This window comes from Monocercomonoides exilis (assembly GCF_001643675.1).
Source record: "Monocercomonoides exilis strain PA203 chromosome Unknown scaffold33-1116896, whole genome shotgun sequence".
Lineage (NCBI taxonomy): Eukaryota > Preaxostyla > Oxymonadida > Polymastigidae > Monocercomonoides > Monocercomonoides exilis.
Genome location: NW_027150578.1, coordinates 160,841 through 182,617, shown reverse-complemented (window position 1 = coordinate 182,617; position 21,777 = coordinate 160,841). Strand labels below are relative to the sequence as shown.

The following is a 21,777-nucleotide window of genomic DNA, read 5'->3' as shown; positions in this document are numbered from 1 at the left end:
TTGAAATGTGTTATTATTATTATTATTTTATTATTATAATTTTTATTTTTTTATAACTGTTTCTTTTTAATGGCGAGTTTTTGAACTCGATTAAAATATTTCCATTACTGGCTTGAATAAAAAGATAAAAGTTTTTTCACGATTAAGATTTCAAAAGAAAAGCAGAAAAAACTTTTAATGAAATAAAATAATTTGTCAAAAAAGGAAGAGAAACATAGAAATTTCGTTTTCCTTTTTCTAAGAACGTTTCATAATTATACCATTTTCTTGTGCAAAGCTGTTTTCGAAAACAAAACATCTTGAATTATTTTTTCATTTCAACTGTTTTCACATCATCCTTTCAAATTTTTTGCAAACAAATCAAGAGTATTTTTAAGAAATTAATTGTATTCTTTGTTCTTTTTTTTATTTATTATCATCAAACATTCGTTTCCAAATAACTTGATATGCTTCTAAGTTTAATATATTCAAAGAAATAAAGAATGCAACAATTTTCACTTTCAAACTACTGTTCATGCTTTATTAACATATTGCAAAACTTATGTGAATAATAATCAAACTTATCTTTTTTATTCATTTGCAGAATTTAGGGATAGATCACGTCTTTAAAGAAAAGATGAACAACTCCGCAAAATTCGCTGTTGACGTTTTTTGTTCCGAGTTGGTCGATCTTATTTTTAGTAATAATCGAATACACCCACTTGAGGTCTGTATCCAATTTTCCTTTTTTTATTTGATCGATTGTTGTTTTTCATTCACTTTTTCAGGATTCGGATGCGTTTCGAAGATGGGTGTATTTTCCAAGAACGGAATCTGTATATATTAAGAGTCTAAAAAGACTTTCATCATTTTCAGACGAGCACAGTGATGACATCTGCAATTACATTCTAAACATTATTTCTTTTGACCATCACAAAAAATTTGCTGGAAAAGAACCACATTTCCTTAAACTGGGTCCATTAGAAGCAATGTCTCCAACCTCGTCGCAGATTATTGTCTGCTTTTTATTTTTAATGAAAATAGATATTCATAATTTTTTATTCTATTTTTGTTTCATTTATAGTTTTGGACAATATTACTCGGCTTAACAGACGCGCTTAGTACGTTTTGTTCAAAGGCTTCATCTGTTTCACGATATACTGCTGTTGAAATTATGAAGAAAACAAGCTTGTTTTTTGATAAAAGCGACTATAACTGGGATACTGCCAATGAATATGTTTTCAAAATGAATTTTCAAATCAGTCTTCAATGGGGTAAGATTACCAGCGTCTTTTTCCATGATAGAGAATTGTGTGTTCATGATTTTAACATATGACGAAAGTGTTTTATTATTGACATGTTTTTTTCTTATGCATATTTTCACTTCATTCCAGCTTTGATTTGGCAGTTGGAAAACTGGTGGAAAGTCTTCGAAGAATTCAAGGCCAACTTCCACTTCAGCCTGCAAATGTGGTGATCTCATCTCTTGCATTTGGATGGCAAGAATGTACAAATTCAAATTCATTACATGACGTTGTCGAGGCTCTGGTGTACCATTTGTCACGAGACCAAGCCAAATCATTTCACTTAAGCGTTTTGAGCGGTATATTCATGTCAGTCATTTCAAAAGCCCCAACTCAAGCACTTAACCAGGATTCAAACGTTTGCACGATCATTTATATTTTCATTTCATTTTTTTTTAAAAAAAAAACTATCATTTTTTCCTTAGTCTCTTTCCGATCTTCTCAGCTCGCTCGCTCGCCAGCTGAAGACAAAGCCAGTCACAAGCGATACTCCTCTTCTCATCAGCACAATCGCCACGGCTTTCCCAAACATTTATCGAGAGCGCTCAGCTGAAGTCGTCAAGCTCCTCATCACCGTCATCTGGTCGCGGAATACGCGCTGTGCAGTCACAGCAACAGATGCACTTCAGATGATGCTTTCGGGAACACCTCGCTTCAACACCCCGATTTGGACACCATTCGACGACTCAAGCAGCTCTGCAGCGTCTTCCATTTCTGGAACAGATGGCTCTCCTTCGTATGTCTCGAGTTCAGCATCATCAGCCATTCTTCCCCATTCTACTTCAGGATGTGTCTGCCTCACACCTTCCATCAACTCCATGTGCTCCACACGCATCTTTGATCAGAACGCACAAAAAACTCCAACTGATGATATTCTTAATGAAGTGATCAACACTCTATTTCTCCGGAAGGCACTTCCCGGAGGCGGTGGGCAAGGTGGCAGTGGAGCAGGAGGATCAGGTGTCGATGCGCTTCCCCCTCAATTTGACGAGACATTAGCAGCACGAGGAAGAGTACTTGCGCAAATTGCACTGTTGGACATTGACCTCTTCTGGAAGAATGTTGTGCTGTTTCTGATGGACAAGCCGAACGAGTATCGGCACGCGATGGTTGCTGTGCTGCGCGCCTTGCAGTACATGTTCATCCGCTCGCACGGCTGGATGGAGAGCTGGATCTCGTTCTCGTTCCAGAAGTCCGGGATGATGGTGAAGGCGTCCAAGAGAGAGGAGCCCCTGAGAGGATCTGAGTACTTCCAGTTTGCACAGAGTCAGATCCTGTTTATCTCGTCTCTCAGCGACGAGGCATTTGCGCCGTTCATTAGGCTCTGTCTGCGGAAGTTTGTGGAGGAGTTCGGGCTGGACAGAACAGGAATATGCACTACACAGCCCACTCTCTCTGAGTGTCTGGCTGACCGCTCATCTGCTTTGACTGCATGGCAGCTTGCATCGCAGCATCCACGTGGTGTTTCCACACCAGAATTTCTGAACTCCTATGTGTTCTCTTCATCGTTCGCCTCACTTTCGCACACTGGGAGCACATTTGGAGGGTCTGTCAGTGAAGAAGAAGCAGAAAACAAGCAAGCCGCTGGAAGAGAAGAGGAAACGAATTCAGAAGATGAGAGTGTTGAGGGAATTGAAGTTAGCCGTGCAAGACCAAAGAACCGGAGTGGGATCAAAGACGGATTTGTGGATCTTCCATTCAACTTTGCAGAGGCCACACTGTTTCCTTCATTGCCAGATGCTTTGCTGGCTGAGGCTGTTGGGCAAAGAGAGATGCTTTCCTCTGCTCCACACACGACGCTCTTTGAGAATCCTGTCATTGCGCTTTCCAGAGCACAGCAGCTGTTCGGCTCCAACCACGGCTCCACACCCAGAGATGCCCCTTGGAACAACACCGTTTTAGAACCATTGGAGCGAGTGGCTGCGAGGAAGATGAATGCACACAGACTTTTGAGGCTGAGAGGGATGAGCAAAGCAGAAAGAACACGCTTGAGAGAGAAGAGGAGGAGAGCAGCAGCAGAAACGTGTCAATTGGGCCACAGCAGCATGGCAGTTGTGCGATCAGGCGATGTGGAGAAGAAGAAGACACATTTGGCAGTGATGGCGATTGTGAAGGAGAACATCCGCACATCAGGAGAAGAGGAAGGAGTGATGATGAGTGCAGGAGGGAGTGGAGCAGGAGCCAGCGGAGGCAAAGGAAGTGGAGTGCATGGCGCACATAGGACAGCGCAGCAGATGGAGGCAGAGACGATGGCTACGCTCACAAAGGAAGAGGATGCAGATCGAGTGGTGTACCGGCCGGCTTATGTGCTGAATGAAGGGGATGAGGATGACGAGGACAAAGCAGAGAGAGCAGCAGCAGACCATGCGAGAGAGAAAGGGAAGAGGGAAACAGGATACACACTCAATGGAAGGAGCTCGTGTGCAGAGTGCGACAGATGGAAGGAAAGAGACGGAGAGTGGGGTGTGAATGGATTGGGCGACGAGGAAGAGGCAGTTGAAGGTGAAGGAGACATCGAAGATGAGTACTTGTTCAACTTTGATGCTGCACTGGGGATTGATGAGGTTGATGAAGACGAAGATTTGGATGATGCAGATGATGATGATGCACTCGGATTCTCTTTCTTCGATATGAAGAATACATCTTCTTATTCATCCTCATCATCTTCATCCTCTTCCTCTTCCTCTTCCTCTTCCTCTTCTCGTGGCATGACATCTTCCAAAGGCCGTACCTCTCTCTTTGGCTTTGGTGTCCCATCCAGCACACTTCCCTTCATTTCTGCTGTTCTGACCAACCAGCAGTCCAAAATGGCTGCAACGCCATCTCGTTTAGCGTCTGTGGGTCTTCACTCTGCTGTTTCCCTTGTCTCTTCGCTGGGAAACGCTGCAGTTGTTGACAAGCTGATGGGGAAATCACGTGCGGATGCTTTGGCCACAGGTGGGCAAGGCATTTCATCTTCGCGTGGAACAATTGGAGCGAATGGTGTTGCAGATGGTTCTTTATCGTCATCGTCTGCTTCTGCTTCTTCTGCATCTTCTGATAAAGCTGGAAGCGGATCTCTTTCAGACAAAGAAAGGCAAGTTCGACACAATAAAGATTTATTCTTCCATGAAGGCAAAAAAGGCGGACTGAACAATGCACTGGAAGTAGAAGACAGCATTCTGACACCAACATATGCACTGGTGGAGTCAGTGGCCGAGCACATGGAGGAAGAAGAGGACTGCGGCTTGATCCTTCCCGACCCTCCACTCTGTGCCGTCTCTCGGTTTGTGCCTTCAGCTTACAGCACACCTGTCTCAATGTACTTGGCAATGAACAAAAGAGGTGCTGCATTCCACATCACGAACGCGGAGATTTACGGCAGCGGCGTTGTATCAAAGTCGAAAGGAGGGTCCAAGCCAAACGGAGTGGTTGCTGTTGGCGCTGGCGAAAGCGGGCGATTTCAGTGTTCTCTTTTGATGGCGCAGAATGCAGTGCTGGCTGTTCCCTTTATGGCATCTTTCTCCATCCGCGAGTGCCAGTCGATTTTCACCCAGACACCGTTTGTGCGGATGATCCTGCACAGACACGCACCAACCGCAGCAGCAGTCGGATTTGCTCTCCAAAAGGCGATGGAGCTGCACCCAACACTCAGGGCATCGCTCGTGTTGAAAGTCATCAAGGAAATTCAGTCGCTCCCTGCACTGCTGCAGAAGATGGCTGACAGAAAACTCAAAGAGGAAGAAGCGGCGATGAACAAGGCAGCGGCAGCTGCTGCGCAGACGGAACAAGAAAAGAACAACAAAGAGGAGAAAAAGAAGAAGAAGAAGAAGAGAGGCGATGAACTTGGTGGTGCAAATGGGAACGACACGAATGCACAAGGAGCCGGGCAGCTGAAAAAGCGAGTGAGTACAACCGATCTGCAGCTGGCTACAGCAGAAATGCCCTTGACTACGCTTTCTTTGCTTCTTCTTGTGCTTCTGCAGCAGTGGACACGCTCTTTGCGCTCTGAAATGGCTGCAGCACACGCAAAACTGTCTGTTGTCCTCTCAGCCACACACACCATCGACACTTGCTTTGCAGTCGCTCCTCTGTACAGCCTGTCTGTCTCTACAACTGAACAGGCATCAGTCATCCATGGTCTATTGCAACGTGTGGATGGTCTCTCTCTCTTTCTGATGGGACACAGCTCGACTGCTCTGCGCACGATTGTGATGAGGTTGGTGAAGCAGACACACGAGCTGAATGAGGCGGTGTTGGCAGCAGCGACGCTGGCGAGACAAGCAAAAGTGTGGCAGTTGAAACATGGAATTTTGTTATTGGAAGCATCGCTCAACAAACAGAGGTGCGATCAGCTGTATCCACAGAGAGGGTTTGAGACGATTATTGGCTCACTCATGGCGATTGCAGGAGGAGCGATGGAGATGGTGAGCCCGCTGTATAATGCAGTCTATGCACTTTCAAAGGGAAATGCGGAAGAGATCAACCGATGGATGAAGAACGAGATGATCAAGCTGCTGAATAAGCCGTCAATTATCACATACCCAACGCTCTATGATATCATCACTGGACGATACATCCCTTCGGACGAAGACGCCTTGCCTCCCTCGATGTTGTCATCTTCATCTTCCTCTGCATCCACAGGACACGATTACGCACAACACCCAACCATGCAGTATGCCTCTACATCATCTGCTCCTATCCCAACTTCCTTCTCTGCCATCTCCAGCCCCAGCCTTATCCCAACCCCGTTGTTCCTGTCACCTTTCCTTTCACAGTCAGAATTGGCATCCAGAATTGACATGTGGAAGAGAGAAAATGACATGACTGAGCTTCTCACACCTTCAGATTTTGACACGCTCACAATGAGATTCAAATCAAAGGGGAAATACGACTCTGCTCAGATGGGCAAACAGTCACCTTTCGGATCGAAGGGAATGTGGATGGGGCCTCTGGGATCAAGCGGTGAAGACGCGCTGTTTGAACATCCAGCATTCAAAGCACTGGAATCCATCACTCGTCAGTTCTATTTCTCATCGCAGTCAATTGTGTCTATTGCACACTCTGCAGCATCCATTGCAGTGATCCGTGCTGTCCCTGCTGAGGCTGGCTCTTCTTGGCTCTCTCTTCTGCCAGCTGTATCAACACCAGACCCTGACAAGATCCACATGGAAGAGGAAGATGTGGAGCTGTACCATTCAACGTGTGGATGGATATCTTCTATCACAAGACGCATTCAGCAACAGTTCTCATCTCCTTCAGAGTCTTCATCAGACATTACAGCACTCGATGCTATTCATTCCTTTTTGTCGCAGTATTCTCCTCCTTCCTTTGGAAACCATGTTGTCTATTCTGCTTTTCGGCAGCTTTCACGTGTTCTCAACTACATTCCTCCTCCTCCTCCTACGTTGGAGAACGTTCCTTCTCTGCTGTGGTTAGTTGCTGCACAGGAATCCCGCGCCATCAATTTGGACGAGCCACTCATAATAGACTGGGACGATGAAGAATCCCCCAACACTGAAATGCTGACGAGAGTAGCGTCTCTGCTCTCTTCTCGCTCGGAGACAGCACCAAAGGAGATCGATGCACTTGTGGAGCAAGAAAGACGGCATCTGCACAGGCTGTGGGAGATCGAGACACTCCGATCCAACCAGCAAGAGATTATCCTCCAGCCAGACGAGAACCCAGAAATATTGGAAGAGCGGGCACCATTTTTGAAGCCAACGATCTTGACTGCCTGCAACACATACGACTTCACCTCGCTCTTTGAGATCTTCAAAAGCAAAATGCATTTGGAGACGCTGTGGAGTGCATGCCTCGGCGTGCTGGCGCAGCGGATGTCGGCAATGTGCAGCACAGAAGCGTCTGTCAGCTTCCTCACAGCCGCCAAGATATTCCTGAAGACTTCTCCACCGATCCCTACTGATGCTCTTTCATCTTTGCACTCTTCAATGGGCTTCACAGAAGGGCTGCGATCGCTTGTGCCGAACACTCTTATTGGAGGGCTGGCATTTGGAGCAGTTTCATCGGCAGACTGGGCGCTGGCAATGAGCACATACAATGGAGAGATTCTGCGTGTGGAGATGACTGGAAAGAACAAAGCAACACTATCTGCCGACCCTCTGGGCTATGCTGCTAACCCGAGGAAAGGAAAAGACGAGTTTGCAGAACTGACTGCAGCTGCTGTGGGAGACGATGGGGTTAGCCGGCTGAGCTCGCTGACTGATTCCACACTGGTTGATCCGCCTTATTCGCTGTCTCGCGTGACGATGGTGATGGAGTCTGACGAGTACACCACACACATCTGTGAGCTGGCCCCGCTGCTGATGCAGTGCTTGGTCACCCCCATCTTCACATTCCAGAACGGAGCGTTCTTTGCGTTGTCTGTCGCCAATCCACAAGCCATTTTGCCCATCCTGCACTGCACAGATGTCTGGTGCAATATCTTCTTCCCTTCATACAAAGAGGCAAAGAGAAGGAAGGAGAAAGCGAAACAAGAGGAAGAAGCCAAAGCCAAAGCAGCAGCAGAAGCTGCTGAGGCTGCCAGACTTCTGGCTGAGCAGCAAGCCGCAGGCGAAGCAGCTGGCCTTCCTCCGCAACAACCTGAAGGAAGTTCATCATCATCATCTTCATCTGAGGCCCCTCATTCCGCCCTTAGTTCAGATCAAGTGCAATACATCACAAACCTCCCCACTCCCACATTCTTGCCCATTGCTTCTGATAGGCTGTCTGCCATTGATGAGCGTCTGCTTGTGCCTCGAATGCTGCGTGTCATCGCAGAGAACACAAGTTTCCCAGTTGCACTGGCATGCTCACCAGATGTTATTATGTGCTTCTATCTATCTCTGCTTGCAGCCATGACTGATCTTCCTTATTTGGTGCGTTGTCTGCCTCGTTTCACTCGATTTGGTGATGTGCTGTTTCCAGCCAGATGCTACGAGACAGAGCAGATTGTGATTGGCGAAGAAGCCAACGACAAAGAAGAAGAAGAGCCGCATGTTCCTTTGTTGGGTTCAATCCTGAGCACTTTCTCTGTTGGAAGAGATCATGTTTCGCATGTTGTGCCAGCACCAGACAGTAACTCACTGAGCGCTTCTAGCAAAGACAGAGGTGTGCTGGACTTTCTTCTCCGCACGGTGAATGCGATCGGCGCGGTGTCTGCATTAGCACATGCACTCACATTGGGATTTTTACCTCCTCCATCGCTGAGGTTGCCTCCGCCTCGTGCCATTGCAGATTCAATCAACTCGCACGAGCTGCTTGATGTGGACAACACAGAAGCCCGTATTGCAAGGATGAAGAGCGAGAACGAAAAGAATGAGAAGGGGGACAAAGAAAAGGGCGAGAAGAAGAAGAAGAAGAAAGAACAGCTCAATCCACTGCTGGAGGAAGAACCAGAGCCCGAAGAGAAAGCAGGGCTAAGTGCAAAAGAGCAGATGATTCGAGAGATTATGTCACGCGACAGAGAAGGAACAGGAATATTGTCTGAATACTTCCTGTCCACACCAACATCCAAAAGAGACGTTGTCTTGCTAGCCAGATGGTACTGGGCCTCTTCTCTGCACATGATGCAGGCGTCTTCGCTGAGTGGACACACATTCGATTCACTGTCGATGTATCCTCTCTCTTCTGAGCTCTCACAAATGGGGCATGCGCCTTCAGTGACCAACGCGCTTATTGCTTCTATCTCTTCTGGATCTCTCTTTGGAATGGATGCTGCTTTGAGAGATGCGACGGTGGAAGAAACAAGCGATGAGTTCTGTGTGTGTTCGCTGGGTGTGTCGCCTTGTCTCGTTCCATTCCAGCCGTCTTCCTCTGCTGTCACTCTGGATGCTAATGGACAGGGGCCAAGCATCTATTCACAATATGCGTTCTCTTCCCCAGCAAAGATGGTTGTGATTGGCGACGTTGTTAGAAAATTGGAGTTTGAAGACTCGGAAGCAATTGAGAAGCTGGTGGAAGAAGTTGAAGAGGATGTGGAAATCAAAGACACGAAAAAGGGCAAAGGCAAAAAGAAAGGCAAAAAGAAGGAGAAAGAAGAGATGGAGAAAATAGAGCCAGTGAAGCCAAAAGTCGAAGTTGACGAACTATTCTCGCCTTGGCAGCCATTCTCGTTTGGTGCGCTTTCAGAACAACAGCCTTGGAACGAAGAAATGAAAACACTTACAACTGGCTCTTCTTCATCCTCTGCTTCAGCTTCTTCTTCCTCTAATGGTGTGATGTCTGCAATTGTGGATGACTTGTCTGCTTCTGCATCCTCAGCTGTGTCTTCTGCAAAGTCTTCCTTCAACAAGCGCTCAGTAGCTCCTCAGACAACATCCTTAGGCTCAATGGCCACTCTTTCTATTTCTGATGCACTGGCCTCTGCTGCTGCAACTACAACGACAACCTTAGTTTCTCCATCTGCTTCTGATCCATCTGCGTTATCACTTGCAAAACGCCAGCCAACAAAAGATGTACCGACCATTCCGATCACTCGCAATGCATTTGTGTTTGTGGCTGTTGTGCCCAGCTATGTTGATGGCTTCCCGATGTGCTCTTTGTCACGTGGTCTGTTGCAGGCCTTGGCAACGTGGGGAATGTCGCTGCGTGTGGAAGTGCTGAGGCTGATGATGAACTGCACAGGCTATGGCGTATTCAACCAAGCCTTTGAAGCACTCGACAAGGAATGCAGAAGAGATGTGAACGAGCTGGCAGACGCAACCAGAAAGGGAGAGAAATTCAGAGAAGGTCGTGGAAAGAACGTAGAACTGGCAACAAAGTGCTATCGATATTTCTGCCACACAACAATGTCACTGAGGCTGTCGGCACACGCAGGTGTCTCGCACATCCTGCGTCTGTTTGACCCGCGCCTTCCGCTGGTGTTTGAGAAGAACCATGTGCATCCGTCATTGTATGCTCCACTGGCTGAGTTCAACGCAGCAGACATCAACGAAGAGCTTCTGCGTGTTGAAATCGACAAGTTCCGCAGCCGCTCACAGCAGGTTGAGAAGCGGCTGAGGCAGCACGCACTGGCACGCTCGACGAAGAAGAGCGGGCTGAAGAAAGCAGTCACTGAAGGCACCATCCCAATCCCTGCTGGTGCGATTGATGGCATTATGCCCCCAGCAGACTTCTTGGATCTAGACTATCTTGACGATGATGATGAAGAGGCTGAGCCTGCACAGAACGGTGAGTTGTCTGCAGATGCTCAAATGAAGCTTAAATTCAGAAAGCGGAAGAGAACAACAAAACCACTAGCAATAATGATGGAAGCTGAGCTGTCTTTCTACATCCGGCAAAGGATGATTGGTGGCAAGCCTGCAAATATGGTGATGGGCGAGCCAATTTCAGCACTTGCAATGATCGCTTCCCCGATGACAATGTCACTCACTCCAATGACAGCCTCACTGCCGCCAACAACAAACATTCCTGATCCTTCTGCTTCTTCTGCGTCTGCTCAGTCGAATGCAGCTTCAAACTCACTTGTCTCGATGGACATCTTGCCCACATTCAATCCTCTTCTCATCTCTTCAACTTCTCTGCGCTTCTTCGCATTAGCCGAGGCAGCACAAATGCTGGCAAATGAATACAGGATGTCCCGCTTATGCTTCTCATTCCCTCTTTCCTCGTCTTCTGCGGAACGCAACATCCTCACACAGAAAGGAATCGCACCAAAGAAAGCAGATGTTTCATATCGTGATGCCAAGGATACTCACCCCATCACTCCGTTTTTGTCTCTTCTGCTGTCCTTCTATCCACATCACATGTTTGCGCGCCTGATGAATGATTGCTTCGCCTTTGGAATGCCACGCGGCCCTGTCTTCAGAGTCCGTTTTCTGCGCTTCTTGTGTCTTGAATGGGATCCCTCACCTTACAACCTGCACGAAATATTCGTCTTCATCTCAGCTGCTGTCACATTTGCTTTGCTGCACATTATGTCTTCAATTGTCGAAGTTCGACTGGCAGCCTTTCTTGTCCTTCGAAAAGTGCTTCGCTATCTTTTGAGAGCTGTGGAAAGAGGGCTGTTTGAAGATGTCACTGATCTTCTTCCTCCTCTCCCTGCACCCTCTGAGCCTTCTGACGATGCATCTCCGCCAGAACCAGCTGAACCACCGGAGAATCCTTTGTTCGATCCAACATTTTTAGCAACTCACAAATTCGAGCGGCGAAACCTGATTGCTGCATTGAGAGTGTTCAACACTGTACGCTTTGCACTGCTCACTGCCACAACATCCAGCGCGCTCCAAGCAGCTGCTCTCCCTCTCTCTGAGGCAACTGCACAGGCACTGGCACCACTGGGCTTGAATGTGATTCAGTGGATGTGTATGCATTTGGAGAAAGTGGCAGCACACATGAAGGACAACACGTGGAACGAGTCAGCTGATGACTTGGACAACAAAGAGCAGGATGATGTGGGCAGAGACCTCGACGAGTTCACTCAGGACGTTCTGAGAGAGCCTTTCATCGGCACACTGCAGAGCCATTCGCTCCCACGTATTCTGGCTGAGGCAGATACCCCTCTTTCTATTGCACAGTCGTCGATGTGGCTGATCGTCCCCTGGATCGAAGTGTCAAACCTGATCAAATCTGACATGGACACACGGAACCACTTCTTGGAGATTCTCATTGGGCTTGTGAGAGCACGGCTGGAGACAACGTCACATGCATTGCCAGATGGAAACGAACTGATGGCACAGCAGGACAACGCAGGCAAGTCATTCTCTATTCTTGCCAGCAAACAAGGAGGCAGTGGGTCAATTGTTTCATCTGTGCTTGGAGCCTCTGCAAGACTGATGATTCTGAACAAGCAGAGAATGCCTCTTTTGCCAGACCTGAGAGAAAGCTCGCACACATCATCGGATGCTCTGCTAGAGTCGTATCTTGTTGTGTGGGCAAGGCTGGCATTTACACACGCTGATGGGAAAGAGAGGCAGAGGAGGAAGAAGAGACGGATGGCGATGAAGAGATACGTGAAGAAGCTGAAGCTGAGAGGAATCCGGCTGAGTGAGCTGAAGGAGAAGGGAGTTGTGGGGAAGAAGTTTGGAGCATTCAGAAAGGGAGGGAAAGCTGCTTTGAATGCTGGCTCTTCGCAACTGGTTTCTCTGAAGAATGCTGCGCTTGTTGGTCTGTCGCCGAACATCACAGCTTCTTCCACTTCTGCCAATGCAGACGATGAAGACTCAGACGATGAAGCATTGAGACAAATTGTCGAATCCACACAAAAATCAGTTGCTGCTGGCACTGTTGCTGAAGAAGAAGAGGAAGAAGATCTGGATGAAGAGGATGATGAAGAAGGAGAAGCCATGATATCCGAAGAGAACATGTTCAAAATCTCTCGCAACTTCACCGTCATCATCCGCCAGCTGATCTCTACAGGTGTCCGTCAGCCCGCCTCGATCCTGCCTGTCTGGCACATCATGGAGTATCTCCTGAGAATCCACCCAGCTGCCACACTTGAGAACATCTTGGTGATATTCACGCCCACAATGTGGAAGGCACTCCACGGATTTCAGCGCTCGACTGCGTTGGAGGTGAGAAGGAGATATGCTGTTCTGGCTGCTGCTGCGTTGAAGCAGCAACAAGCGGCTGCCGCAGCTGCTGCTACAGAGAAAACAGAAGGCAAAGGAAAGAAGAAAGGGCGCTCAGGAAGGAACAGGAGTGGCGAGCAATTCAATCTGGAGAGAAAGAAAGTGCAGCTGGAAAAAGCAAGAATGCTGGCACTGGAGCAGACACGACAGTTCCTGTTTGCACGTGGAATTGTCGCGAACATGATCAGCGGGTACATCAACTCCGACATCAACGCCATTCTCTCGTTTGTTCCGATGCTGTTTGCCTTCTCACTGACTCATTATGCGCCTCCTCAGCAGATCTTCCTGTCTCCTGCCTCACCTGAGAGCGACACGCCCACAGGGCAGCACAGCATCGCAGTGGCTGCACTGGGCTCGACTGGCTCGACTTCAGGAACAACACTTTCTGCCTTTCCCACAGCCACATCCACACCAAACAACAACCTTCCGTCAGTCATCCGCCATCTCCTCTTGAGGCTGGTGGATGTGCTTGTGCTGTACCGTCCTCAGGTGCTGGTACATGAGTGGGGGCAACAGTCGCTGGACGATAAGTACCCATCCTTCACAGCCACACCCCGTTTCAGAGAGATGTGGGCGAAAGCGCGCATGCTGCTCTCCCGCATCTCCACACACTATGCACGCTACACAGACACTGCTGAGCCGTGGCCAATTGACTGGCGGTGGGATTCGTACACTTACCCGACATTCACTCCTCCCAACACAAATAACAAGGGCACTGGCCAGCCACTCTCTTCTGCATCATCCATCGGAGCAGGTGCTGGCTCGTTCTCAGTGTCTGGAAGCAGCTCAGCGCAGAACACCGCTTCTACTGCAAATGGATCGTCAAATGCACCATCCTTGCTTTCGATGGCAGAAGACAATAACAATTCTCTTCAAACACTGACACCGGAGCAGATGATTGATGCACTCGATGTCTCACAGCCCATCCCACTCCCTCTGTTTATTCACGCACTGGTAGTTCTATTCTTCCACTCTCCTTCAGCCATCGCCGTCCTGATGCGCTGCATTGTGCAGTGGGCAACTGCACATGAGTCACCTGCTGTGTGTGTTGCATCACTCAGAATCTATCGTGCCATTCTGATCTCTTTGAACTATCTGTCTTCACAACTGGGTGAGTATGCGCCAAAACCAGGCACGGAACAGAAACCAAGACCAACCGCTGGCTCATACGGCAGGATGATGAAGAAGCTTGAGAAGGCAAGAAAGAAAGAAGAAAGGATTCAATGGCAACGAAAGAAGAACGAGGAAGAAGGGTTTGCAAATGGAGATGAAGGATTTGAGCTGATCGATATGGAAGACGAAGACGAAATTGACGATGATGCGGATGAAGACGACGACGACTTTGCAGAGGACGAGATGCCCCCAACACCTCAGACATCCTTCGTGAGGCTGAGTGATATTTCTCTGATTATCTCTCTCCTCTCGTCTCCATCTTCCCTCACCCACACTTTGCCAATTCCTGTGCATGCATTCCCTGCCAGTGAGCTCCCGTCCCATGTGCTTCCATCTCCAGCTTGGTCTTCGCCTCACATCATCCGCCAGGTCATCCTCATCTGCGAGACTCTGTTTATGAATGGCATTCTATCCAATCCTTACTTGCTTGATCAGGGACATCTCTTGTTGTTGAATATAACCCCTGCTGCTCTTGCCTCGGCTCACAGGGCAGCTCTGCTGGAACAGCAGAATGAGGAAGCGAAAGGAGCAAACATGCAATCTGTGATGAATAAAGATGGAACGGGAATGCCTCAAAGTGGACTTAAGCCATATCTTTCAGGAGACAAAGATTCATTTGCATCATCATCCTCATCATCTTCGGCATCTACTTCGTCATCTTCAGCAACTTCATCATCAGCTTCAACTTCGTCTTCTTCAGCAACAACATCCCCATCTTCCAAGAAAGGCAAAGCGAAAGAAGAGACATTGCCACTCACAGCAAACTACATGATGCTCCAATCAGCTCAGCTCTTCGTATCCACCCGCAACTTCTTGGAAGAGGCCTCTATTCTTGTGCCTTACCTGGTCTGTGTCCATCCCGATGTGCAAGTTGCTTCACAAGCTGTTTCTGCTGTCTTCCATTCGCTGACTGCAACACACAAACGCACCAGACTCATCGTCTCTCTGTTGGCACAGCGCAATCCAGACACGAATTGCCTGGCTGAACTGAAAGCTGCATCGTGGCCATCATACCGCAGACACCGAGAAATCATTGCAGAAATCGAAGAGAACGAGAAAAAGCAGATGGGCGATAAATTCTCGCTGCTTCGCTCGCGAAAGAGCAAAAACGTCCAAGTGGAAGAGACGAATGGCCCCACGATTGACTCTATCAACATCTTAGAGCACTCTCCACTGAGAGACTTCTTCTCCTTTGCCAGCCATCGTGGTGTGGTGATTCCTGATGAGCTAACAGCGTCGACTGAGAAAAAGAAGAAGAAGAAGAGCAAAGACCTCGAAAGCGCAACATTCAAAACAACAGCTAGTGGAAGTGCTGATAGTAACAGCGAACCATCTTCTGTTGTGCGGAAGAAGACTTCTCTTCCTTCTGAAGTGTTATCATCGATGGAGAAAGAACTTGGGCAGGAATACTCCATCCGACCAAACGGCTACACGGAGCCTGTGCTGGTGATGATGCAAAAAGTGCACATGGCAGCATCTTCACTATACACTGACGAGTATCAGGAGAATTTGGACATGCCTCCTTCGCTCACAACATACACCTCCCTCAACTCTGCCCCAGCTGTTGCAGAATTTGCCCGCAGCCGCAGCGAGCCAAAGAGCATAGCTACCTTCACATCAATGGCCGACTTCAGAGAAATGATGCCAAAAGAGCTGATGAGCCTTGTGCAATCTGTCACACTGTTCCGAAGAGGCCCTGCGCCAAACGCCATCCCAACTGCTCAACACTATACGCTGTGGGGTGTGTCTCCGCAGCAGCTTACCATCCGCCCGCCTCCGTTCCCTGGTCTCCTTCCACTTCTGCTTCGTTTGCTGTCAGTTCGGCCTATCTTGCTGCATCCATCTTTTGATGTGACATACGACGAACTGTCACAGACGGCAATGAACATGAACTCAGCTACTGCTGGCTCTGCAAACTGGATGCTTTCGTCTGTTTCTTCTCCGTTTTCGTCGCTAACCTCGCTTTCCACAATCGCCAGTGATGATTGCTCTTCTCTCTCATCGCCTGCCGCAGCTGCTGAGCAGCAGGCATATGCTGGCGATATCGTGTATGAGCTAAAACACCCGCAGCACTTCTTCAACCGCAGGCAGAGGCGCACGCTTACAGTTGCTAAGACATCTGCAGCTGCCAACGAGAAGAAGACACCTGGAACACTCTATTCGACGCTTGCACAGTTCAATGCAGCACTCGAGAGGAGACAGAGAACAATGAGGGACATTGCAACTGGCTCTGTGTCTGTTCAGTCACAGGCATTGATGCGTCTTCTAGTGCAGCAGCCGTTTATGAATGTGAGTGCAAATGGAGGAGTGAACAGCGGAGGAATGATGAGCATTGGATTCGACGGACAATCTACACATTCGCTTCAGCAGTCAACGGCAATGATGCAGTTCAGCCATTTCAGCGCCAACCCGCTTTTCAGTCTGGCTGAAGAATCTGCTGCTCCATCGTCTTCTTCTGCTCCGATCTCGTCACTCTCAAACACCCCGTCAGCCAATCCAACACCACTTTCGGCTGCACTTGCACTGAATCCGCCTGCTTCCTCTTCATCTGCAGCATCAGTCCCGCGAGTCCCCAACTTGCAGAGTGATCTTCACAGAGACTTCAAAGTGGCCTCACCTTCTTTGATCGCCCTGCAGTGCATAGCTCTTTTGATCAACCCTGCAATTGACACAAACTTTGTGATGTCCACAGAAAGCTATCCAACTTCTCATTGCTTCTCGCATTTGCCAATGACTGTCAATGGCGGATGGGCCAGCTGGGTCGACACGCTGTTCACTGCGTTGTGTGTGATTGTGCCTGTCATTCATGCTTCTCTCTCATCACAGCGCAGATGGCGTCTGTCCACAATTGCACGCCGCATATCTTCAGGCAGAGGAGGCGCATTGCTTTCAGCAGCAGACAGAGCACTCCTTTTGACAGAGGAGAAGACAGATATGTCCCAAACAATGCTTCTGAGAGATGCGTCTGGCTCTTCTCATTCTGGTTCCTCTTCGTCAAGCGGAGGCAGCGGCAAGGCATCAACAAAGGGCAAAAGCGTTGTGAAGAGTCGATTGGCAAAGGGAGCCTTAGAACTTGATCACTTTAACGCACACATTAAGGAGCTGGAGCCTCTCATGTCTCTTGTGGGAGCACCGCCAGGTGGCATAAGCACAACTCTCACACAGGAGATCGTGCCGTATGAAGCTCTGAAGCGCTCAGACTCATTTGGTCAACCTTCGCTGACGAGTGTGGAGGAGGTGTGGTCAGCTGAGTCATTCCTGGAGTACATATCAGGATTGTTGCGTTCACTTGTCCAGGAATTGGGTGAAATTCCATCTGCTCTCAATTTGGCACTGACTGCGCTTTTGAATGCGTTTGACAAGCTGCGTGGTGACAACATCATTTTGTCAGACCCAGACAACTTGCTTTTGGATGTGGTGGATGCAATGAAAGGACTGATTGTTGAGAGAATCGTAGTTGTGCAGAAGTACTCGCTATCAGGAACAGAGAGGCTGATGGCGACAATGATGAGTGGACAGGGATCTGTTGCCACAATGTCAGAGCCACAGATTGGGCTTCCTGCACCACTGCAGCCATTCCATGTGTATCTCTACAAGCAAGAATGGAACCATCACTCAGCACGCGCACTGCTCATGTTCTTTGACGCCTGGGATCTTCTTTTGTCTGCATCTCCCACTCTGTTCGGTCCTTCCACTTTGCGTTTTGCACAGCTTATGATCGATGCTCTGATCATCACATCTCCAAATTACGTTGGCCGTTCATACATTCTAGCAGAATCGCTCTCATCTCTTGCATGCAAAGCGCAATGGCTGGCCTTTGGTTCAGATTCTGTTGTGGGTGCGCCTTTGCCTGGACACAGCCACCCACCTCTTCTGCAGCAAGCTGCAGGACAGTTCTACAATGCGTACTCTCACTTGGAGTCTGCCCAGCCGTTTGTCAGAGCCTTTTCGCATGCATCCTTTGCACCTGTACCTGTTCCAGATCCAGACACCGGCAGCAGCGCTTCGAGTGGGCGCGGCGGTGTAAGTGCTCCTTTGGTGTCTGCTGCGCCTTCCACAATGGCAATGACAGCTGGCCAGTTCGCTGTGATCAACGCAGCTACAAGCACCACAACTGGGCTGGGACCATCAACACTTTGCTTGGATCCTGTGTTCATCCCACCAACAGTCCCTCGCGCTTCTATGAGATACAACTCGTTCACTCTGCCACAGCCTGATCATTGTCTGCACGTGCGTATTGTCTGCCAGCTGACAAGAGTGACACACTCAGCTTATTCGATGCTCCAGCGGTGCTTCCTGAATCTGCCACTCCACATGCTCTATCCACAGGCAAAGAGCGCTGCATCTCTGCTTGCCTCTTCCAAAGGCGCTGGAGTGAAAGGAGGCAAAAACGGAGCTCTTAGTTCATCCTCAAAGGGATGGAAGACTCTGCCTGCAAGCCATCAGACAGCCAATCCGTCACCTCTTTCCATCTCTTCATCATCATCTGACCTGGCTTTGCCTTCAAATCCATCACCTTTGTCGTCTTCTGCAACACTTGCATTCACGCCTTCATCATCCTCTTCTCTTTCTTCGTCTAGTGATGCACTTTCAACACCTGTTAAACTGAATCCAAGAGCACTTGCTGCAATCGCAGCTGCCGATAAGACAGAATCCAGTGCTCCTACATCACCATCTTCATTCTCAGGAGATGCACTGGCCCCTCAGCCTTCATCATTTACACTTGCATACTCCCAAACAATGTCCAAGCCAACGCTTGCATCAGCATTCTCAACACTTCGCCCAACAACTGGAGCAGCTCTGTCGTTCAGTTCAACCACTGGCTTTGCTGCTCTTCGCTTAGGAAGAGTGCCTGAGCCAGGCGATCCTGCACTGTTCAAGCGGAAGAATATCTACACTCCAATTCCATGTGAGGCTGAAACAAATGACACGCCTGTTGCACCTCCATCGGTGCTTGGGGCTCTGTGCGAGGATGAGTACATTATCTGTGCATCGTTCCTGTATCAGACGAATCTTGTATCTATTCCGTTCTTCCTCCAAATCAACACGATTGAACAAGCTGCTGACGACAACGGAAAGGGAGGCAAAGACAAAGACAAGAAGAAGAACAAGAAGAAGAAAGACAATTCCAGCGAGGATTCGTCCGCTGTAATGGAGAGCAATAAGAACAAGACGCAGAAGAAGTTTGTGTTTGTTGGGACAAAAGAGATGAAGTGGATGAAGAACATTGCAACTGTGCCATCTGCAGTGAGTGAGTTCGAAAGAGGAGCGACTGCCGAGCTGGTCTCAGCAACTGTCGACAAACAGCACACAGCTGATTTGGAAGAGAAAGATGAAGAGCTTCTGTTGGATGCAGAAAAGTTGAGACTGCTGAGAGAAACAAAAGCGGTGGATAAAGAAAGAGATGGATTGAGAAAGAAGCTGAGAGAGATCGAAAAACAAAGAACAAAAGAGAAAGAAAGAGAAAGAGAGCATCAAAGAAGACGGCTGTATGAATTTGAGCTGGAAAAGAAAAAATCAGCGATGCAAGAAGAAGAGCGAAAAGTGCAGAAGGAGAAGCTGCGGAAGGAGATCGCGACAGAAAGTGTTGGTGTGCTGAGGGCAGAGAGGACACTCAAAGTGATCGAGTCGTCGAGGGAGAAAGCAGCAACACTTGCTTTGTCACTGCAGCGGTCAGAAGAAGAGATTATGGCTTCGCTGAAGGCAGCCACGCAGGAGCAGCAGAAGAGAGAAGAAGACCTGCTCCGTGCAAGAGCCGAGTACGTTGTGGCAAATCGCTTCCTGGCAGAGGATTTGACTTCGATGTCGGTTGGAGCGAAGTCTGGACTCAGCGTTGGTGGAGCATCTCAACTGATCGACATGATACTTGAAGATGCGGATCACTTGCTGATCTCGTTCACTCTGTTTGTTGCACGGTACTATTCACTCACTGCATGGGAGTTCTTCATTTCTGCAACAGACTTTGCTCGGCTGATACAAAAAGAGAACGAAGACACTCCGACTGAGGAGACAGCAGGCGGGCAGCTGGACAAGATCCTTTCGAACATACGAAGACGGAAAAGAGGAGCAGCGATTGAGATTTGGGACAGATACTTCTCAGGCGACTCGCTTTCTGAGAGCGGCAAGTTTGTTACGCCATTCCAAGTTCCTGAGCGGATACTGGCTCCACTGCGGGAGAAAGTTGCGCTGATCCGAGTGAAGCAGTTCATTCCTGATCCGATGTTCTTCAGCCCAATTGTGATGCTTGTGTTTGAAGCGCTTCGTGTGGTAGTGCTGCCGCAGTTTATTGGCTCCAAGCCATTCAGAAAGTATCTTCGTGTGCAGATGAAGGCGCAAGGCCTGTCGATGAATCCAGCTGAACAGAAGATGCGTGTGAGGGCACAGCTGATTGAGGAGAAGATGAACGAAAACAAGCAAATGGGATGGCCCAGCGGTGCAGACGATGCTGTTATTGACATGACAGACTCACTGCCTTTGGATGTGCAGGAAAAGAAGTGGTCAGCGCTCCTTGAAGAGATAGATAGAACAATCGAAAAGAGCACGATTGCTGAAATGGCCAGCGAGAAAGAGCGAGAACTGACTCGAAGAAAGAACATTGCAGCCGGCTCGACGGTTGAGCAGAAAACGAAATTGTACCAGCAGATCCGCACGGGAAATGTTGAGGCTCTTCAGATTGTTCTGGGAGGCGACTGTAACAGTGCGGCTGCTAGAACAAGTGCAAGTTCCAGTGCCAGTGCTAGTTCCAGTGCTAGTTCTGGTACGGGCAATGGAGATTATGATACGCTTGTTACCATCAGAGAGAGTACTTTGAACAGCAACGAAGCAAAATAAAGAACTTAAAAAACTGTGTTGAGAATGTTTGATGACTGTTTTCTTTTTTTTTTAAAAAAAAATAAGAATGATCTGTTATGTGCGAAATGATAACAGATAGAGAATAGTTCAGCAAAACTTTTATTACACATAATTATTGTGCTTTAATGAAAATGACTCACAAAAGAAAAAAGAAGAAGAAAAAAAGAACTTTATAGTGTTGCATTTTGAAGATATGAACTTTATTTTTTCCTTTTTTAGTTGATTTTTAAACCAATAAATTTTGGAAATATATTATTCAAGTGCTTTTGTCATTGTGTTATTTTTCTTTAAAGGCTTTCAATTATTTTGTATTTTTCCAAAAAGTGTTTTTTTCTTTTGATTTTTTTAAAAAAATTCTTTTTCCATTATTCCTTTCTGTTTTCCAAGTATTTCAAATAACTGTTTCTTTATCGACTGTATGTGCTCAGCAATTTTATGTTTCTGGTTTTTATTTAAAAATAAAAGGAAACTGATGGTTTATTGAAGTTTTTTGCATTTTTTCTGAATTTTTCTGAATTTTTTTTTTTTTGTTTAATATTATTACGTTTTATTCATATCACATATTTTCCCCGTGTTTTATTATTGTGTTTCATTCAAAATGAACTTCTCCTCTGTTTATCTTTAATCGTGTGTTTTTGTTAAACTTGTGCAAACTTTTTTTTAAGTTTTTTATTCTCCACATCGAAACAAAGAACATAAAAAAATTTTTTTAATTTTTTTAATTGTGTTTTATGTTATTGTGCAGAAATAGTTTTCTTTGAAGATTATTAAACATGATAATTTTTTTCTATGGCTTGCAAAAGTTAGGAAATATACTAATTTTTAGGAAAAAACTTCCTTTATTGAAAAAGTCTCATTTTCTCGCAAACAACAATTCAAGAAGTTTTGAAGTTTTCAATAATTATCTATGTTTAAGAGTT

At 47.5% G+C, this 21,777-nt stretch overlaps 1 protein-coding gene across 1 annotated transcript; it reads left to right on the top strand.

Moving 5' to 3' along the window:
• Positions 1-69: 69 nt before the first annotated feature.
• MONOS_7248 (uncharacterized protein) lies at positions 70-21,612 on the top strand (the record flags this gene model as incomplete). Its single annotated transcript, XM_067877562.1, has 7 exons — positions 70-76; positions 591-706; positions 768-995; positions 1,064-1,290; positions 1,374-1,641; positions 1,709-14,374; positions 14,441-21,612. The coding sequence occupies 7 exons, from the start codon at positions 70-72 to the stop codon at positions 20,834-20,836; spliced, it is 19,908 nt and encodes a 6,635-aa protein (XP_067724313.1). The 3' UTR covers positions 20,837-21,612.
• Between the last annotated feature and the right edge of the window lie 165 nt (positions 21,613-21,777).